The sequence below is a fragment of the Sciurus vulgaris genome (genome assembly GCF_902686455.1).
Source record: "Sciurus vulgaris genome assembly, chromosome: 17".
NCBI classification, from domain to species: Eukaryota; Metazoa; Chordata; class Mammalia; order Rodentia; family Sciuridae; genus Sciurus; species Sciurus vulgaris.
The window spans coordinates 57,022,915-57,039,991 of NC_136478.1; the positions used below are offsets into that span (position 1 = coordinate 57,022,915).

Below are 17,077 nucleotides of genomic sequence, written 5' to 3' on the forward strand. Positions count from 1 at the left end.
ATTTGAGTCTTCTCTCTCCTTCTCTTTGTTAGTGTGGCTAAGGGTTGATCTATTTTGCTTACTTTCTCAAAGAACCAACTTTTTGTTATGTCAATTTTTTGAATAGTTTCTTTTGTTTCAATTTCATTGATCTCAGCTCTGATTTTAATTATTTCCTGTCTTCTACTACTTTTGCTGTTATTCCATTCTTCTTTTTCTAGGGCTTTGAGCTGTAATGTTAGGTCATTTAATTGTTGACTTTTCATTCTTTTCTGGAATGCGCTCCATGCAATGAATTTTCCTCTTAGTACCGCTCTCATAGTGTCCCAGAGATTTTGATATGTTGTATCATCGTTCTCATTGACCTCTAAGAATTTTTTAATCTCCTCCCTGATGTTTTTTGTTATCCATGTTTCATTCAATAGCATATTATTTAGTCTCCAAGTGTTGGAGTAATTTCCTTTTTTTACTTTGTCATTGATTTCTACTCTCAGTCCATTATGATCTGATAGAACACAAGGCAGTATCTCTATTTTTTTGCATTTCCTAAGGGCTGCTTTGTGGCATAACATATGGTCTGTTTTCGAGAAGGTTCCATGTGCTGCTGAGAAGAAAGTGTATCCGCTCATTGATGGATGGAATATTCTATATATGTCTATTAAGTCTAGGTTATTGATTGTGTTATTGAGTTCTATGGTTTCTTTGGTTGGATTTTGTTTGGAAGATCTATCTAGTGGTGACAGCGGTGCGTTAAAGTCGCCCAGAATTATTGTGTTGTGGTCTATGTGATTCTTGAAATTGAGAAGGATTTGTTTGATGTACAGAGATGCACCGTTGTTTGGGGCATAAATATTTACTATCGTTATGTCTTCCTGATTTATGGTTCCCTTAAGCAGTATGAAATGTCCTTCTTTATCCCTTCTGACTAACTTTGGCTTGAAGTCCACTTTATCTGATATAAGGATGGAAACCCCCGCTTTTTTACTGGGTCCATGCGCGTGGTAGGTTTTTCCCCATCCTTTCACCTTTAGTCTGTGGATGTCTTTTTCTATGAGATGAGTCTCTTGCAGGCAGCATATTGTTGGGTCTTTCTTTTTAATCCATTCTGCCAGTCTATGTCTTTTGATTGATGAGTTTAGGCCATTAACGTTCAGGGTTATTATTGAGAAATGATTTGTATTCCCAGTCATTTGGCTTATTTTTGGTTTTTAAGTTGGCTTGGTGTCTCCTTTGAGTGGTTTTTCTCTAAGGTAGTTCCTCCCTTTGCTGACCTCCATTGTTGTTTTTCATTTCCTCCTCATGGAATATTTTGTTGAGAACATTCTGTAGTGCAGGCTTTCTATTTGTAAATTCTTTTAACTTTTGTTTATCATGGAAGGATTTTATTTCATCTTCAAATCTGAAGGTTAGTTTTGCTGGGTATAGGATTCTTGGTTGGCAACCATGTTCTTTCAGAGCTTGAAATATGTTGGTCCAGGCCCTTCTAGCTTTTAGAGTCTGGGTTGAGAAGTCTGCTGCTATCCGTATTGGTCTCCCCCTATATGTAATCTGATGCTTTTCTCTTGCGGCCTTCAAAATTCTATCTTTATTTTGAATGTTAGGCATTTTCATTATAATGTGCCTTGGTGTGGATCTGTTGTGATTCTGTGCATTTGGTGTTCTGTAAGCCTCTTGTATTTGATTTTCCATTTCATTCTTTAGGTTTGGGAAATTTTCTGATATTATTTCATTGAATAGGTTGTTCATTCCTTTGGTTTGTATCTCTGTGCCTTCCTGAATCCCAATAATTCTTAAATTTGGTCTTTTCATGATGTCCCATAGTTCTTGGAGATTCTGTTCATGATTTCTTACCATCTTCTCTGTTTGGGCAACTTTATTTTCAAGACTAAATATTTTGTCTTCATTGTCTGAGGTTCTGTCTTCCAAGTGGTCTAGTCTGTTGGTGATGCTTTCCATTGAGTTTTTTATTTGGTTTATTGTCTCTTCATTTCAAGGCTTTCCGTTTGTTTTTTTTTTTTTTTTTTTTTTTTTTTTTGAGAATCTCTATCTCTCTGTTGAAATGATCTTTTGCTTCCTGCAGGTGCTCTTTCAGCTTATTGGTATTATCATTCATTGCCTGCATTTGCTCTCTTATCTCATCCTTTGCTTCGCGAATCATCTTAATCATGTATAATCTGAAGTCCTTTTCTGACATTTCTTCTAATGTACTGTCATTGGATTCTATTACTATAGAATCTAGATTTGTTTGGATCATTTTCTTCCCTTGTTTTTTCATGTTGTTCATGTATCTTCCCCTCTAGCGCTGCAGATCTGGGGTATTGCAGATTTCCCCCTATAGGCTTATAGTGGCCCTATAGGTTTCCAAAACCCTTTCTTTAAGGGGAGATCAATATTAGCAGTGCCCAAATCAGACACTGTGCAATCCTAGACCAAATAGCCCCTATGGGGACAATAACATCATGTAAATAAGGGAGAAAGCGACTCTGAGGGAACAGGTAAACAGAAGGAAAAGAAAGCAAGAAACATAAAGAAATAAAAACTTAAATTTTTTTTTAAAAAAGGAAAACAGAAAATCTACTGTATAATAGTCATATACTAATGAAACCTCCCAGTGTTCAGTAGCCTGATGTATGAGAGGTACCTGACAATGAGCTTCAAGCCTCCAGCAGGCGTCTCAGGATGGGATTTGCCCCACCCGAAGATTGGAGCTACGGCTTCCAGGATTATCCAAGATGGCTGCTCTGGCTTCCAAATGTGTTGGCAAATGGGGAGCTGCAGCTCAGGGGTGGACGTGGTCAGCTGGAGGTCCTGGAGACAGGATGCAGTTGGTCCGGCAGTGGTCCTGGAGGTCGGGTGTGTTTGGTGTGGTTGTGGGATCCAGGAGGCCGGCTGCAATCAGTTGGTCTGGGTTCCCGGTGATAGTGCACAGTCAGTTGGTCTGGGGGTCCTGGCGGCAGGGAGCAGTCAGTTGATGTGAGGGCCCCAGAGGCAGGGAGTGATCGGTTGGGCTGAGGGATCCTGGAGACGGGACTCAGTCAATCTGGCCAGGGGTCCTACAGGGCCTGGCTGTTGTCTCAAAATGGCGGCAGCCACGTGTAATCAAACCTGCAGGTACTGTAACAGTGAACTTCCAGGCAGCAGCAGGCAGCTGGTTCTCCACCGGCGTTCTGCGGTTAATCTTCTATCAGCTGTTGGACGATCGGGAGGTGAACCTCGAGTGTTGGGTGATGGATAGGGGCAAGGCAGGCGATGGACAGGCGAGAGGCAGGCAAATGGCGGATGACAAACGCCTGACAGTGAGCAATCTGCTCTCAAAAAGGCGTCGATTTGTTGGCAGATTGTAGGTGATCACAGCAGACAAACGGGGTAAAGAGCAGGGGATGGATAAACAGCAAAAACTGCCTCACCGAGAAACAAATAACCTCTGCTTGAATCCGGTGTTGCGGAGCGACAAGGAACCCAGCCTCCCTCTATACCGCCATCTTGGATCCACGCCTAGTGGCTTTGTTTTTGTTTTTGATATTCTTATCCCTCTAGGAGGTGAGATGGTCGGGTATTTTTGTGTTTTTCTGTATGTGACTTTTGGACTCAATTATTTAGGAAGAATAATTTGTTATTTCCCAAATTTCTAGGGGGAATAAGTTATACTTACTTAATGTATAAAATTAGAAAGTAAATAAGTTGTATATATTTTAAAATGTATGTTATCACATTTTTTAGGATAGTTAATTTGGGGCTAGGTTTGGGGCTCATTAGTATAGTATGTGCTTAGTGCTCAATAAGCCCTTGGCTGAATCTCTAGCACCAAAAAAAAGAATAATTTGATTATCTTAATGGGTTTCAGCCACACTTCTTTCTTACACAGGGGCTTTTGCAAATTCTAGTTCTGTTTCTGTAGCCTTGAGCTTTTGCCCAGTCCCCCTTATTCATTCTCTCACTTTTTTTTTTTTTTTTTTTTTTTTTTTTGGTGCTGGGGATTGAACCCAGGGCCTTGTGCTTACAAGGCAAGCACTCTACTGACTGAGGTATCTCCCCAGCTCCCTCTCTCACTGTTTTTATTGTCATCTTTCATCATCATTAAACCATTCTACTGAAAAACATTTAATTTTTAGTTGTTTTTGTTTGCTATTTTGAAGATCGTTTTATTGAATATCTTTAGACATACATTCTTGTTCTTGCTCCTCAGTGGTGATGTATTTCTGTAGTATCCACAGCCAAAGTTGAAATCAGATGGAACTAGGTCTTGAGGAATGTGGCTCTTTTCCCTCAGTGCAGGTATATGTCTATCACTGCTCTGTGTTCAACAAGCATTTCTTTCTCTTTTTTGGGGGGTGGGGGAATACTGGAAATTGAACTCAGGGACACTCAACCACTGAACCACATCCCCAAGCCCTATTTTGTATTTTATTTATTTATGTGTAGTGCTGAGAATCAAACCCAGTGGCTCACTCATGGCAGGCAAGCGCTATACCAGTGAGCTACAACCCCAGTCCTGTGTTTCTTAGCTTTCAGTGGGTCATAGCTTCTTTTCTTTAAAAAAAATTTTTTTAGTTGTAGGTGGACACAATACCTTTATTTATTTTTATGTGGTGTTGAAGATCAAACCCAGTGCCTCATACATGCTAGGCAAGCGCTCTATCACTGCACCACAACCGCAGCCCCAGCTTTTCTTAATGATCAGTAAACTTTAAGTAATTTATTTCAGATGGGAATAGTTGCTGCCTCATAATTTAAAGCCAGCATATTTTATCCCTAAGCACCTCTGCCTTTTTCCAACAGAAGGTGGTCTTCTGCCCTGTGAAAGAGGCACTGGAGGTAGACTGGAGCACTGAGAAAGCAAAGGCTGCCCTGAAGCGAACAACCTCTGATTACTTCCTCCTGCAAGGTGAGGCCTGGAAGCAGAGCATCCTCATACTGGGCTTTTGGCTTTAATTTCTGCACATATGGCTGCAGTGTTCAAATGGTTTTGTGAAGTTTACCCAAGCACTATGTATGTATGGATTCAATAAAGGGTCTAGGAGGAGTGGGGGTTTAACTCAGTGGTAGGGTATTTGCCTAGGATGTGAGAGGCTTTGGGTTCTCTCCCTAGTGCTGGGGAAAAAAAAGGCGGGGGTGGTGGCCGAGGGCATAACTCAACATGGAACACTAGCCTAACATATGTGAGGTCCTAGGATGAATCCCCAGCATCTCAAAATTGAAAAAATAATCTGTAAAAAATATATAAAACTTACTAACTAGCAAGAAGATCAAATTAGATTACAAATTTATTTTTATGTGTGACTAAAACTTTTTCAGTAACTGAGTTATGATAGCAAGATGGGAGATGGTAGGGTAGGGAGAATTTGGAGGTGAACTATTTTAAAGTCTCAGATATCCATTTGCATAGAAATAAGTGAGTTAGGCAGGAATGAGTGTCAGGCATGTGAGGAGAGCAGCCTTCAGAAGATGCTTCCTCTGAGGACTGTAGGACCTGGTGTGAAGGAAGTGCCAGATGGAGCCATTTGAGGGAAGCTAATCCCTCAGTTCCTGGCACATTGAAAACCTTCATGAAACAGTTAACCACTAGTTTGTAAAGGTTGTGACATAAGCTTCTCTAACTGCTGCTCATGAGAGGAATACCTGGTAGTGAGTAAGGCTCAACGGGGTAAGGCTCAACAGAGACCATTTGTTTGTTAATGTCATGAGACATTTTTGGATGTTGCAATTTGGTAGGGGGAGATATTAAAGGCATCTAGTGGGTAGGAAAAAAAGCCTGGTGTAATGTTAAATATCCCATAGTGCATAGGGCAGCACTCTGAAACAGAGTTGTTCAGCTTAAAATATTGGTATTGCTGAGGTTAGAAGCCCTGATTTAACCCTCTGCAATTTCCAGAATATTTTCTCATCCATTTCCACTTCAGGGCACCCTCTCCTAAAGAGACAGGATGGAAATGATTCCTAATTTGGCTTCCTGGTATGAAGAAACAGAGATGGGAGAGGTTAAGTATTTTGCCCATGAGAATACAGATTGTAAATGCAAAGGAAGTTGGACCCAAACACCTATGTGTTAGAAGGCTGATTAAACACTGTGTGACGTACAAGGTAATGAGGGCATTTAAGTGCCACTCATTGCTGTACACATCCTAACTCTTTTTTTTTTTTTTTTTTTTTTTTGGTGATGCTGGAGATTGAACCCAGGGCCTTATGCTTGCAAGGCAAGCACTCTACCAACTGAGCTATATCCCCAGTTCCATCCTAGCTCTTTGATTCCTTGTAGCATCTTATGACATAGCCGATGTACCCTGTTTGTAAATGTTTTAAAAGGTGAGAGGCTGAGGAGAACCCAGATACTGTGGCTATCCCTGTTTTGGGAGAAGCCAGTTGTTCAGTTAACGAGACAAAAGAACTACCCTGGAATAGTAGGAGACAAGTGAAGGTGTACTTAGTGCCCAGGCTGAAGTTTCGACGACCTGGAGGAGTAGACAGGTTGATGAGGAAGCAGTATAAAGATGCATACAGCAGACAGTGTCACATGGTTGTTCAAAACAGGAGCTTTGGAATTAAAACAGACTCAGCTCTGCCTTTTTAAAATTTATTTATTTATTCTTATTTGTGATCCTGGGGATAGAACCCAGGGCTTCACACATATTACATAAGCACTCTGCCACTGACCTACACTCCTGGCCCTGCCTTTTTTTTTTTTTTTGGTGCTGTGGATCGAACCCAGGGCCTTGTGCTTGCAAGGCAAGCTCTCTACCGACTGAGCTATCTCCCTAGCCCACCCCCCTTTTTTCTCTCGTCCTGGGGATTTAACCCAGGGTTGCTTTACCCCACTAAGCTACATCTCCTTTTTTATTTTTTTATTGTGATACAGGGTCTGACTAATTGGCTTAGGATCTTACTAAATTGCTTAGTCTGACCGTAAACTTCGTCTCAGCTGCCTGAGTCGCTGGGATTACAGATGTGTGCCACTGTTCCCAGCTAGATGAGTGATCTTAAGCGACTGACCTAAATTCCCTAGACCTCACATTCTCCTCTGAAGATGGTGGCATTAATAGCACTTGGTATTAATTTTGTGAGGCTTGAATGATGTACATAGAAAACAACTAACAGTTTACATGGTTGAGAGTGACATCATCCAAGAGCTCGTGTGTGGTTCTTTTTGGCATAAGTACTTTACAGTTGTGTAGTAGAAGTTCTAGGGTTGACTAAGTTAATCCCATTTCCATCCTTCAATAAGTATTATTATGGCAACAATCCTATTAGGTTTTCATTTTCTACCTTTGACACTGCCATAAAGTATATCCCTTTTTTTTTTTTTTTTTTTTTTTTTTGCGGTGCTGGGGATTGAACCCAGGGCCTTGTGCTTGCAAGGCAAGCACTCTACCAACTGAGCTATCTCCCCAGCCCTCCCTTATGTTTATTTCTCGCTTCCAAATGATACTAGTTATCTGTCTTTGCAATTTCAAGTTCCAAGATGTTAGATATGGTAATTAAAACTGTATTATTTGTTAATAGAAAACTTTTTGGTGTGGTAAGACAAAATTTACCATCTTAGTCATTTTTAAGTTTACAAGTCAGGAAGAGTCATAGAATCTGGGGTGTGTGTGTGTGTGTGTGTGTGTGTGTGTGTGTGTGTGTGTGTGTTTGCTGGAGATAGAACCCAAAGATGCTCTGCCACTGAGTTGTACCCTGAATCCCTTTTTAAATTTTTTATTTTGAGACAAGGTCTTTCTGAGTTGTCCAGGCTGGCCTCAAACTTGTGATGCTCTTGCCTCAGCCTCCTGAGTCACTGGGATTATAGGTGTGCACCACCATGCCCAGCTATGTGCTTCTCATTATTACCTCCGTCCCTCACCTGGGACAGACATAGCTATAGGAGTCCTCATCATTGGCCTGTAGGTCTAAACCATCCCACCACTTTGCCCATGATCTCAACCCTTTAAATACTACTGTTTAAAGGGCAGTCCCTTTCTAACTTGGCATGTACTGTGAACCCATTTCTCACATCTAATTAGGCTGACTCTTTTTATGATTAAAAATGAAGCCTAGGGGCTAGGGTTGTGGCTCAGTGGTCGAGCAGCTTGCTTAGCATGTGTGAGGCACTGGGTTTGAGTCTCAGCACCGCATATAAATAAATGAATAAAATAAAGGTCTTATCAACATCTAAAAAAATATTTTTTAAAAAATGAAGCCAGAAGGGAACTTACTCTCCTGGTCATATAGGTTACTGTTACCTTGGGCCTAAAATTCATCTCTTGACTCTTCCAGATACTGGTTCTTTCATGCCACATGCACATTTTTTGGATATCAAACATAACTTTTCTTGGACTTCTCTCTCAGCAGCAGATGATGGGTCCTAACTTCCATTTCTGTTTTCATATGCATATTCCTCATGGTTGTTGTTTTGTCCTCCTGATCTTTCTGAGCTGTGCATGTCCAAAATGCAGTGAGCTCTGGGGCCTGGTTTACCTTTGACCCATGCATACTTGGTTAACTCCTTAGGCCACAGTTGGACTATAAAGTTCTAGAAGTAGAGGGAAATGATTCTTATGATCTCTTTCCTGGTTATTACTACTAGCAGCCTAGAACCCTCAGTTTGTTGGTATTAAACTGACTGTGAGAATATCACCTTATTTTTACATTCACAGAAATATATCTTTTGATTTTCTGCTTGGCTGTTTATATAACAGAATCTCATGTAACATGACCTCATTAGATTTATTCATGAGAATATAGCAGCTTCTACATGTGAAGTTAACCTTCTGCCAGGTATACTTGCTGTTAACTGTGTTTGTGACCTTGGGAAAATAAACTTGCCTTTTTTTGGATTTTCTTTCCTCAACTCTAAAATGATAGAACTAAGTTAACTGACCAGTTTATAAAGTCTTTACTTTCTAAGTAATCAGTAAATCTAATGATGCATCACTTGGAACTGAGGTTGACAACACATTCTTTTGCAGGGAGGGGATACTGGGGATTGAACACAGGGATGCTCAACCTCTGAGCTATATCCTCAGTCTGTGTATTTTTTATTTTTTATTTTGAGACAGGGTCTTGCTAAGTTAGTTAGGGCCTCATTAAGTTGCTGAGGCTGACAATGAACTTGGAATCCTGCTTCAGCCTCCCAAGCTGCTGGGATTACAGGCGTGTGCCACCACACCCAGCTGAGGTTGACATATTTGAATTGTAGTTGTTCCCATTTTCCTATAAGGTGACCAAGATTGAGCCTGTTTGTGACTGCTCAGTCATATACTTGGTGTATAGGCAAATCCAGAATTTAGAACATGAGGTCTCTTTGACCTGTGGACTGTGATCTTGATCTCTATAGTATACATCTCTAAATTAAGAATTTTGTTAGACATCAAATCAGGATCTCTGTATGTTAGGGAAACTGGATCACCACTACACTACTGAAAACTCTGGTCCAAGATTATCTGAGTGCATGCTCAGCATTCCCTGGGATCAATCCCCAACGCCCCTGACCAAAAAAAAGGATTATATGAATTTCGACCTAGACAGTTTTTTAAATTTTCCATAAAACATTTAAATTTTTATTAGAAGTGTTCACAAAGGAGTAAAATGTTTTTTTTTTACTAAACACTCCTTTCAAATTTTATTACCCTTAAGACTTTTTTCCTCAGTACGGGGTATTGAACCCAAGGATGCTCTACCATTGAACTACATTCCCATCCTTTTTTTTTTTTTTTTTTTAACTTTTATTTTGAGACGGGGTCTTGCTAAGTTGCCAGTGAAGGCCTTGAACTTAATGATCCTCCAACCTCAGAGATTACAGTCATGTGCCATCATGCTGGGCAGGAAGTTCTGTTTTCTTTTTTTGTTGTTGTTATTTTATTGGTACTAGGGATTGAATCCAGGGCCTTGCACATGTGATAGGCAATCACTCTGTCACTGAACTACATCCCCAGCTCCTGCCTCCCCACCCTGCCACTGGCTGCTGCCCCTTTGTGGTGTTCCAGACAGGATCTTACTAAATTTGCTGGGGCTAGCCTCAATCTAATGATCCTTCTGCATTTGCTTCCCAAGTAGCTGAAATTACATGCATGGACCACTGCACCTAACTAAACAATATTTTAAATATATACTTGAAAAATGATTGTTATAATTGTGTGTATGCAGTATGTGCAACCACACTTTATAACTCTCATTAGCAATTTATTTTTTTTTTCTTAAACTTGATGTTATAAATAATACTCAGAAGATCTTGGAGAGTATGTAAGAGTGACCTTGTTTGTTTAAATTGTTAGCTATATAATGTAGTAATCCTTTGACTGTACAAGCATCTATGATCATGCAGGTTGTTTTCAGTTTTCCCAGTTCTTGAAATATTTTCCCAGGATCCTTTCTAAGACTTCATGATGCCTTGGTGATAAATTTAATATAAACTTAATGTGACCTCTAGTGAGGACAACGTGCTTGATTATGATGCACATTTGAAAATAAACAACCTGACTTTGTTTTACCATTGCCTAATAGGGCACCCAGCAGTTGCTTGATAAATGAATATTTTTGTTTGAGTGGCTCATTATTGCTGTCTGGTCATTTAGTGAACCTTAGAGAGGAAGCTGCTTGCCTACTGGTATCCCCATAGGTTCTTCTTGCTACTGCCCCTTATATACCCACCAGGCTTTTTTAATCTAGTCTTCCTGGCCCTGGCCTTGACTTGTATGTAAACATTTCTTGCTGCCCTATTCACAATTCAACCTCTGGTGAAGCAGCTGCTCTGTGACCTTCAGCCCCCTTTCTGTATGTTTGTGTTGATGCTTTTGGGTATTGCATGTTTTTCCAGTTTACTTAGTAAGATAGTGGCCAGACCGAATGCTTCCTGCTGCATTTTTCCACTGTCTTAAGAGTCAGCTTCACCATCTATGAGCAAGAAGGTCTCATCTTTTTATTATTCTTCCATGGCACATTGCAAAACATGAAGCATGAGCTGGTTTCCTGTGGCAGAAAGTTGACTTTGATTTGTTCTTTTTGAGGTTACTATGAGTTTATCATAACAGAAGTGCTAAAAATATCAGGTCTAGTATGGAAACAGCATTCACTGACCAGTGGGAACAATAATGTTAATGCAGGTATAACCCAGAGCAGGAAGAAACAGACTCATTCCAAGATGAGAGGTACTTACCAGAGAATCCTGGGCAATCTTAATTTTCTCAAACTGTTCTGATGAGTCGTGGAAACATACTTGGGCCATTTTGGGGCCACAGAACTGAGCTGAAAATAATCTTAATGAGCACCTCCTATTTGCCAGATATCATGGCTGGGAATCATCAGAGAACGAAGAGTAAGTCTCCTCACCAATGGAAGAGATAAGTAATTCTGTACCTTGTAAAGATAACTATAACATAGGACTATGGAGAAAGCTATGATAAAGCTGGGGTATGACTCAGTGGTGGAGTGCTTGCCTTGCATGCATGAAGCCCTGGGTTTAATCCCCAGTACCACAAAAAAGAAAAAAAAAAAGAAAAGAAAAAGCTATTGTATTGTGTCGGTATGTCTGAATTACTCTATAATAGTCAAAAGCAAACTGTTATGGGAGCTTAGAGAACTGAGTCTAGCCATCCCTGGGGAATGGTAGTCTTGAGCAGGTATAGGCTAGGTGGTAAAGGTAGGAATATTGCAGGCAAAGGAACAGCATATGCAATGGACCCCAGGACAAAGACCCCACTAGAGAGAGTCTTGAAGCTTACTGGGAACTAGCCTCATCTGACAGGATATCAGAATCAACCAGAAAACATTTGAAAAATACAGATTGCTTAATTCTGTCTAGCTTAGCTTTACCGAATCAAAATTCCTAAAGGTAACTTACATTTCTGTATTTTTCTAAAGTTCCCATGTTTCTGAAGGATTGATCAAATTACTGGGGAAAACCACAGTCATAGAAGGGGGAACCCATATCCTGGAACAAAGTCTTGAAACTTTGGTTTACTCATTGGTGTTTGTATGAAGTGTTGGGGGTTTTTTGTTTGTTTTTGTTTTGGTGCTGGGGATCAAACCCAGGGCCTTGCACATGCTAGGCAAGCAGTCTATCAGCCCTGAAGTGCCATATTTTCAAACAAAGACATTACAGTGAAGCAGGAACAAAAGGAAGTAGTAACCCAAGTAGTTCTCAAATGCAGTGTTTTGACTGTGTCCCTCAGACTAAAGAAGAAATCAGTTGCTTACTACTGAACTGTAGTTTTGTTTTTCATAGTGGTGTGAGTTAGCAGTTCTAAAACCACTTAATATGTATTCTAGGATTGAGCAAATAGATAAACATAATGTGGATAAAGGGTTGGTCCCCAGGTTAGATAGAGTGTTTTTGTAAATGTGGAAGATGGGAAAGGCAGAAAGGAATGCTGTGATATTGGGTTGGAATTAGAGTTATCAGGATGAACTCTCTTTTTTTTTTTTTGTAAAGTAGATACAGAAACAGATGTATGTGTTGTGCACATTTACACATACGTATTTCCTAGATCTGTTTGTACAAAGGGCATAGAATCAGACATCCCAGAGGCAATCCATTAGTGAAACCAGGCTCTTTGAACAGATGACTGCTTTTTTGTTTTTGTACTGGGAATTGAACTCAGGGGCACTTTACCACTGAGCCACATCCTCAGCCCTATTTTGTATTTTATTTAGAGAAGGGCTCTCACAGAGTTGCTTAGGGCCTCACTGAGTTGCTGAGGCTGGCCTCGAAATTGAGATCTTCCTGCCTTGGCTTCTGAAGTCTCTGGGATTACAGGTCTTTGTCACTGTACCCAGCAAAATGGTTGCTGCTTGATCTGGGGTAGGATAATTACAGGTGAACTTAGAATATCCTGCTGTGCCAAAAAGAATTGCTTTAAGAATGTTGGATGGCTGGGGATATAGCTCAGTTGGTAGCGTGTTTGCCTCGCAAGCACAAGGCCCTGGGTTCAATCCCCACTACTGCAAAAAAGAAAAAAGAATGTTGGATGATGGGCTGTGGTGGAACTTGGTGCTAGAGGGCTTGCATGGCATGTCGTGTGAGGCCCTAGGTTCCATCCCCATATGGCATAAAAAAGAAGAAAGTAGCATGTAAGAAATTAATAATGCGAGGCTGGGTTTGTGCCTCAGTGGTAGAGTACTTGCCTTGCACATGTGAGGCCCTGGGTTCGATCCTCAGCACTACATAAAGATAAATGAATAAAATAAAGATATTTTGTCCATCTACAACTAAAAAAAAAAAAATTTTTAAATGATAACCAATAAGGGTAGAACAAATGATCAGTATTTTAAAAGTCTACATATTTGATAATCACCAGAATTGTAAATATTGTTTGAATCAAGAATCATCATTTGGGGGCTGGGGAGATAGCTCAGTTGGTAGAGTGCTTGCCTTGCAAGCACAAGGCCCTGGGTTTGATCCCCAGCACCCAAAAAAAAAAAAAAAGAATCATCATTTGGCCTGAGTGTTAGTGGCGCACGCCTGTAATTCCAGCACCTCCCGAGGCTGAGGCTATGGCAGGAGGATCACAAGTGTGAAGCCAGCCTCAGCAACTTAGCAAGACCCTGTTTCAAAATAAAAATAGAAAGGATCTGGAAGTGTGTCTCGAGTTGTGCACCCCTGGGTTAAATCCTCAGCACCCAAAATAAATAAGTAAATAGATAAGAAACAAAAGGACTGGGGGAGTGGCTCAGTCGCAGTGCGAAAATGCCTGTGGGTTCAATCCCCCTGTACCATACACACGAGATATCAATAAAGCAAGAAGTGATAGTACATTTCTTATAATCCTAGCACTTGAGAGGTTGAGGTAAGAGACTCACTTAAGCCTGGAAATGGAAGAGTCCCTACCAAAGTTGAAAAAGGAGTCCTCATTGAATGCTAAAGTGAATGGGATAAGCTGTCTCCTCATGAGATAGAGACATGGAGGGCTTACTGGGGATGCTTCTCAGTGGTAGATTGCTTGCCTAGCATACACAAGTCTTTGGGTTTCATCCCAAAAGAGAGAGAGACAAATAGGAGAGAACCCTGACAGATTATACCTCAGTAGAAGTGATCAAGATTAATATTCCCAGCACAGGATAGACATCCTCATGCCTCCTGAGATGATGAACTAAGAAGGGCACATTCTTGCTTTGGACTTCCTGTCCAGAGGCAGCATCTGGAAACTTGAGACAGAGCCAGATTGAGCAATATTCTAGAAAATAAATGGCTTGTACTTTTTGAAAATATCTTGCAGGACTGAGGAATTACTCCATATAAAAAGAAAATTGGTATATCTAACAAAAACATGTAACCCTGAGTTGGATCCCTGAATAGGAGATTTTTTTCCCCCTTTTTGCTGTAAAGGACATTGTGGAACAACTGGTAAAATTTGAAAAGGTCTATAGATCAGATAATGGTAATATGTCAATATTATTTTTATAATTTTGGTAATTGTTTTGTAGTTGTAATGTCCATGTTTTTAGGAAATATACACTCAGTATTTTGAGGCAAGTTACTTTCAAATTATTCAGAAATAGAAAACTGCTCAGTGTATATAGAGACGAGTGATGGCAGACGTAGAGTGTTACTGGGACACAGGTGTAGTCACAATGGGTTTCTGAGTGCATCTTTTGCAACTGTTCTATAAGTCCTAATTAGGTTATGGGTATAACCTAAAATCAATGATGAAAATAGGTAAGGAGCCAGGCACCGTGATAACATGGCTATAGTCTCAGCAACCAAACACAGCCATAAGCAACGTAGTGAAGCCCTGTCTCAAAATGAAAAAGAAAAAAATCAGGTATGAAACGTACCTGATACTCTTAGAGTCAGGGTGAGAGAGTGTTAAAAATCATTATTGTAACCTATTTACCATTTTATCTTTGGGAAGTGTTGAGTTCAAGATTTTGATGGGTGGGGCCGTTGACAGAGAGCTCTGAGGCAAGAACTTACCCTAGGCTCCTGTCCCTCATATTTAGATGATGTTCCCAAGGGTACTTGTTCAAGTGGCTTAGCCTTTGTGCCAGCCTCCTAGCTGGTCTCTGCCTTTAAATCTCCTCCTTCTAATTTGTGTTATTTAGTCATCACCAGATAGATCCCTCTAAAAAGACAAAACTCTTCCATGATTTTCTTTTGCCTTCAGGATATAGTTCTGACTTCCTGGACCTGGTTTTTGTTTGTTTCTTTGTTTTTGCAGTACTTGGGATTGAACACAAGGACCCGCTACCACTGAGGTACATATCCAGCCCTTTCTATTTTGAGACATGTCTCATTCTCATTAAGTTTCTCAGGCTGGCCTTGAACTTTTAATCCTCCTGCTTTAGCTTCCCAAGTAGCTGAGTTAATAGGTATGTGCCATCCTGCCTGGCTGTTCTAAGATTTTTTAAATAACTTTGTGTCTTGATTCTGCCAGCTTGATTTGAGAATCAGTCCTCTGCAGAAGAAATGTCTTATTTTAGAACTTGTAAGGACTCAGTGCCTTTGTAGGAAACTAAAAAAATAAGAAGAGAGTAAAAAGAATTTGTAAGGGCTTGAGTTCAATAGTAGAAATGCTTACCTAGCATGTGTGAAGTCCTGGGTTTGAGCCCCAGCACTGCAGAATGAATAAATAAACTTGTAAACTTTTCCAATCAGGCAATAGACAGCCATTACTTTTGGGGCATGATGTTCCCCGATGGGTTTTAGGTGTCAACCCATGACGAGAACTGCTGAGGACAAGACAGCCAGACATAGGGAAATGGTTTCCAATGATGGAGCAGCGGCAGCTGATTGCTTGTTTCTTTGCTGTTGTCATGACCACAATGTTGAAAAATAATTCGTAGGGAGAACGAAAAAAGGCAGTGGTTGTGTGTGTGTGTGTGTGTGTGTGTGTGTGCGCGCGCGCGCACCATTATGGTATCAGTGGTAGGCAGTGCAGGAAGGAAGGAAGAAGGCACTGCCATGCAGAGAGAGGAGAGGTGAGGACAAGGGCAGAGGTGACCCATAAGCACGCTTTGATACTTTACAGATGTCAGCAAGTGCAACCTGGTAAAAGGACAGGCTGGTTGTAGTATCCAACTTCCTATTTCATCTGAAAAATAGGCCAAACACCAAGTCTCCCTCGAAGTGTCCTAAGACTTGATGAGGCCAGGTACATTATGTTAATTACTGGTTATGTACTTCACATGCATCGTGATCACAGCGTTAAGTACACCTGCATAAGATCAGATTGTGTTCTATTTTCACACAAAGAAATTGAGTCTTGGAGAGGCTGAGTCATTTATCCAGGGTCATCTCACCTAGGAAGCATTAGACTCAAAACACATCCCCAGATCATGTGTTTAAACATTAAAACATTAAAGTGCTCAATGTGACTTTAATTATAAGTGTAAATAATACTACGTTATGACCATTATTTACTACGTTATGACCATTATTTCATCTGAACTTCACAGGAACTCTGGGACATTATCTTATTCTACTTTTGCAAAAGGGAATCTGAGACCCATGGAGATCAGAGTCAAATAATGGGTCACATTGTCAGCAACCTGCCTTGTTTTGTTGCCTTCTTTGCAGGCCCCAACCCCAGCCCCAGCATCTGTTTATGTTTGAGCTGCTCACAGGCCCTAGGGCCCAGCTGCAAGTCTTGTTGAAAGCCTCACATCTTTTCTCTGTCAGACAACAGTCACGGGAATGTCCTGTGCCATCTTCCCTCCTCAAGAGCGGTTGGCAGAGAGCAGCAGATGCCCAGAGTCAAGGTCATGTGCCACTCAAGTGCTGGACTGGAGAAAAGACCTTCTTTCCCTGCTGCTTGTGACCAGGCAGGGGGCATCTGAATGTAGAGGGCTCTGTCAGAATAGCTCTGTGACTGGAGGGTGCAGTTAGTAAAGCTTAAATAAAAGGTCATGCAAAAGGGGGTCCCTGGTATGTTATACTTCTATATAATTTGCCTCTATATTTTTTGGGTCTTTCTTTCTTATAAATTGCAATCTTTTTTCACTTGTTCTAGTGTCCCCATTAAAGGTGAGAGTCAAACTGTATGGACTGGCTCATACCTGTAATCCCAGTTGCTCGGAAGGTGGAGGCAGGGATTTATTAACAAGTCAGCCTCAGCAGCTTGATGAGACCCTGGGTTTAGTTACCAGTACCACCACGCACCCCCCCCCCCCCCAAAAAAAAAGTGTAAAG

The 17,077-nt window shown here is 40.8% G+C and overlaps 1 protein-coding gene across 3 annotated transcripts in view; it reads left to right on the forward strand.

Annotated features, from left to right (window-relative positions):
• Positions 1-17,077, forward strand: part of SAE1 (SUMO1 activating enzyme subunit 1) — a 64,867-nt gene that overhangs the window by 27,068 nt on the left and 20,722 nt on the right. For all 3 annotated transcript variants that reach the window (XM_079119557.1, XM_079119556.1, XM_079119555.1), the window contains one exon: positions 4,759-4,864. In XM_079119557.1, the coding sequence (XP_078975683.1) occupies positions 4,759-4,864 (106 nt within the window). The remainder of the gene's footprint in view (positions 1-4,758; positions 4,865-17,077) is intronic.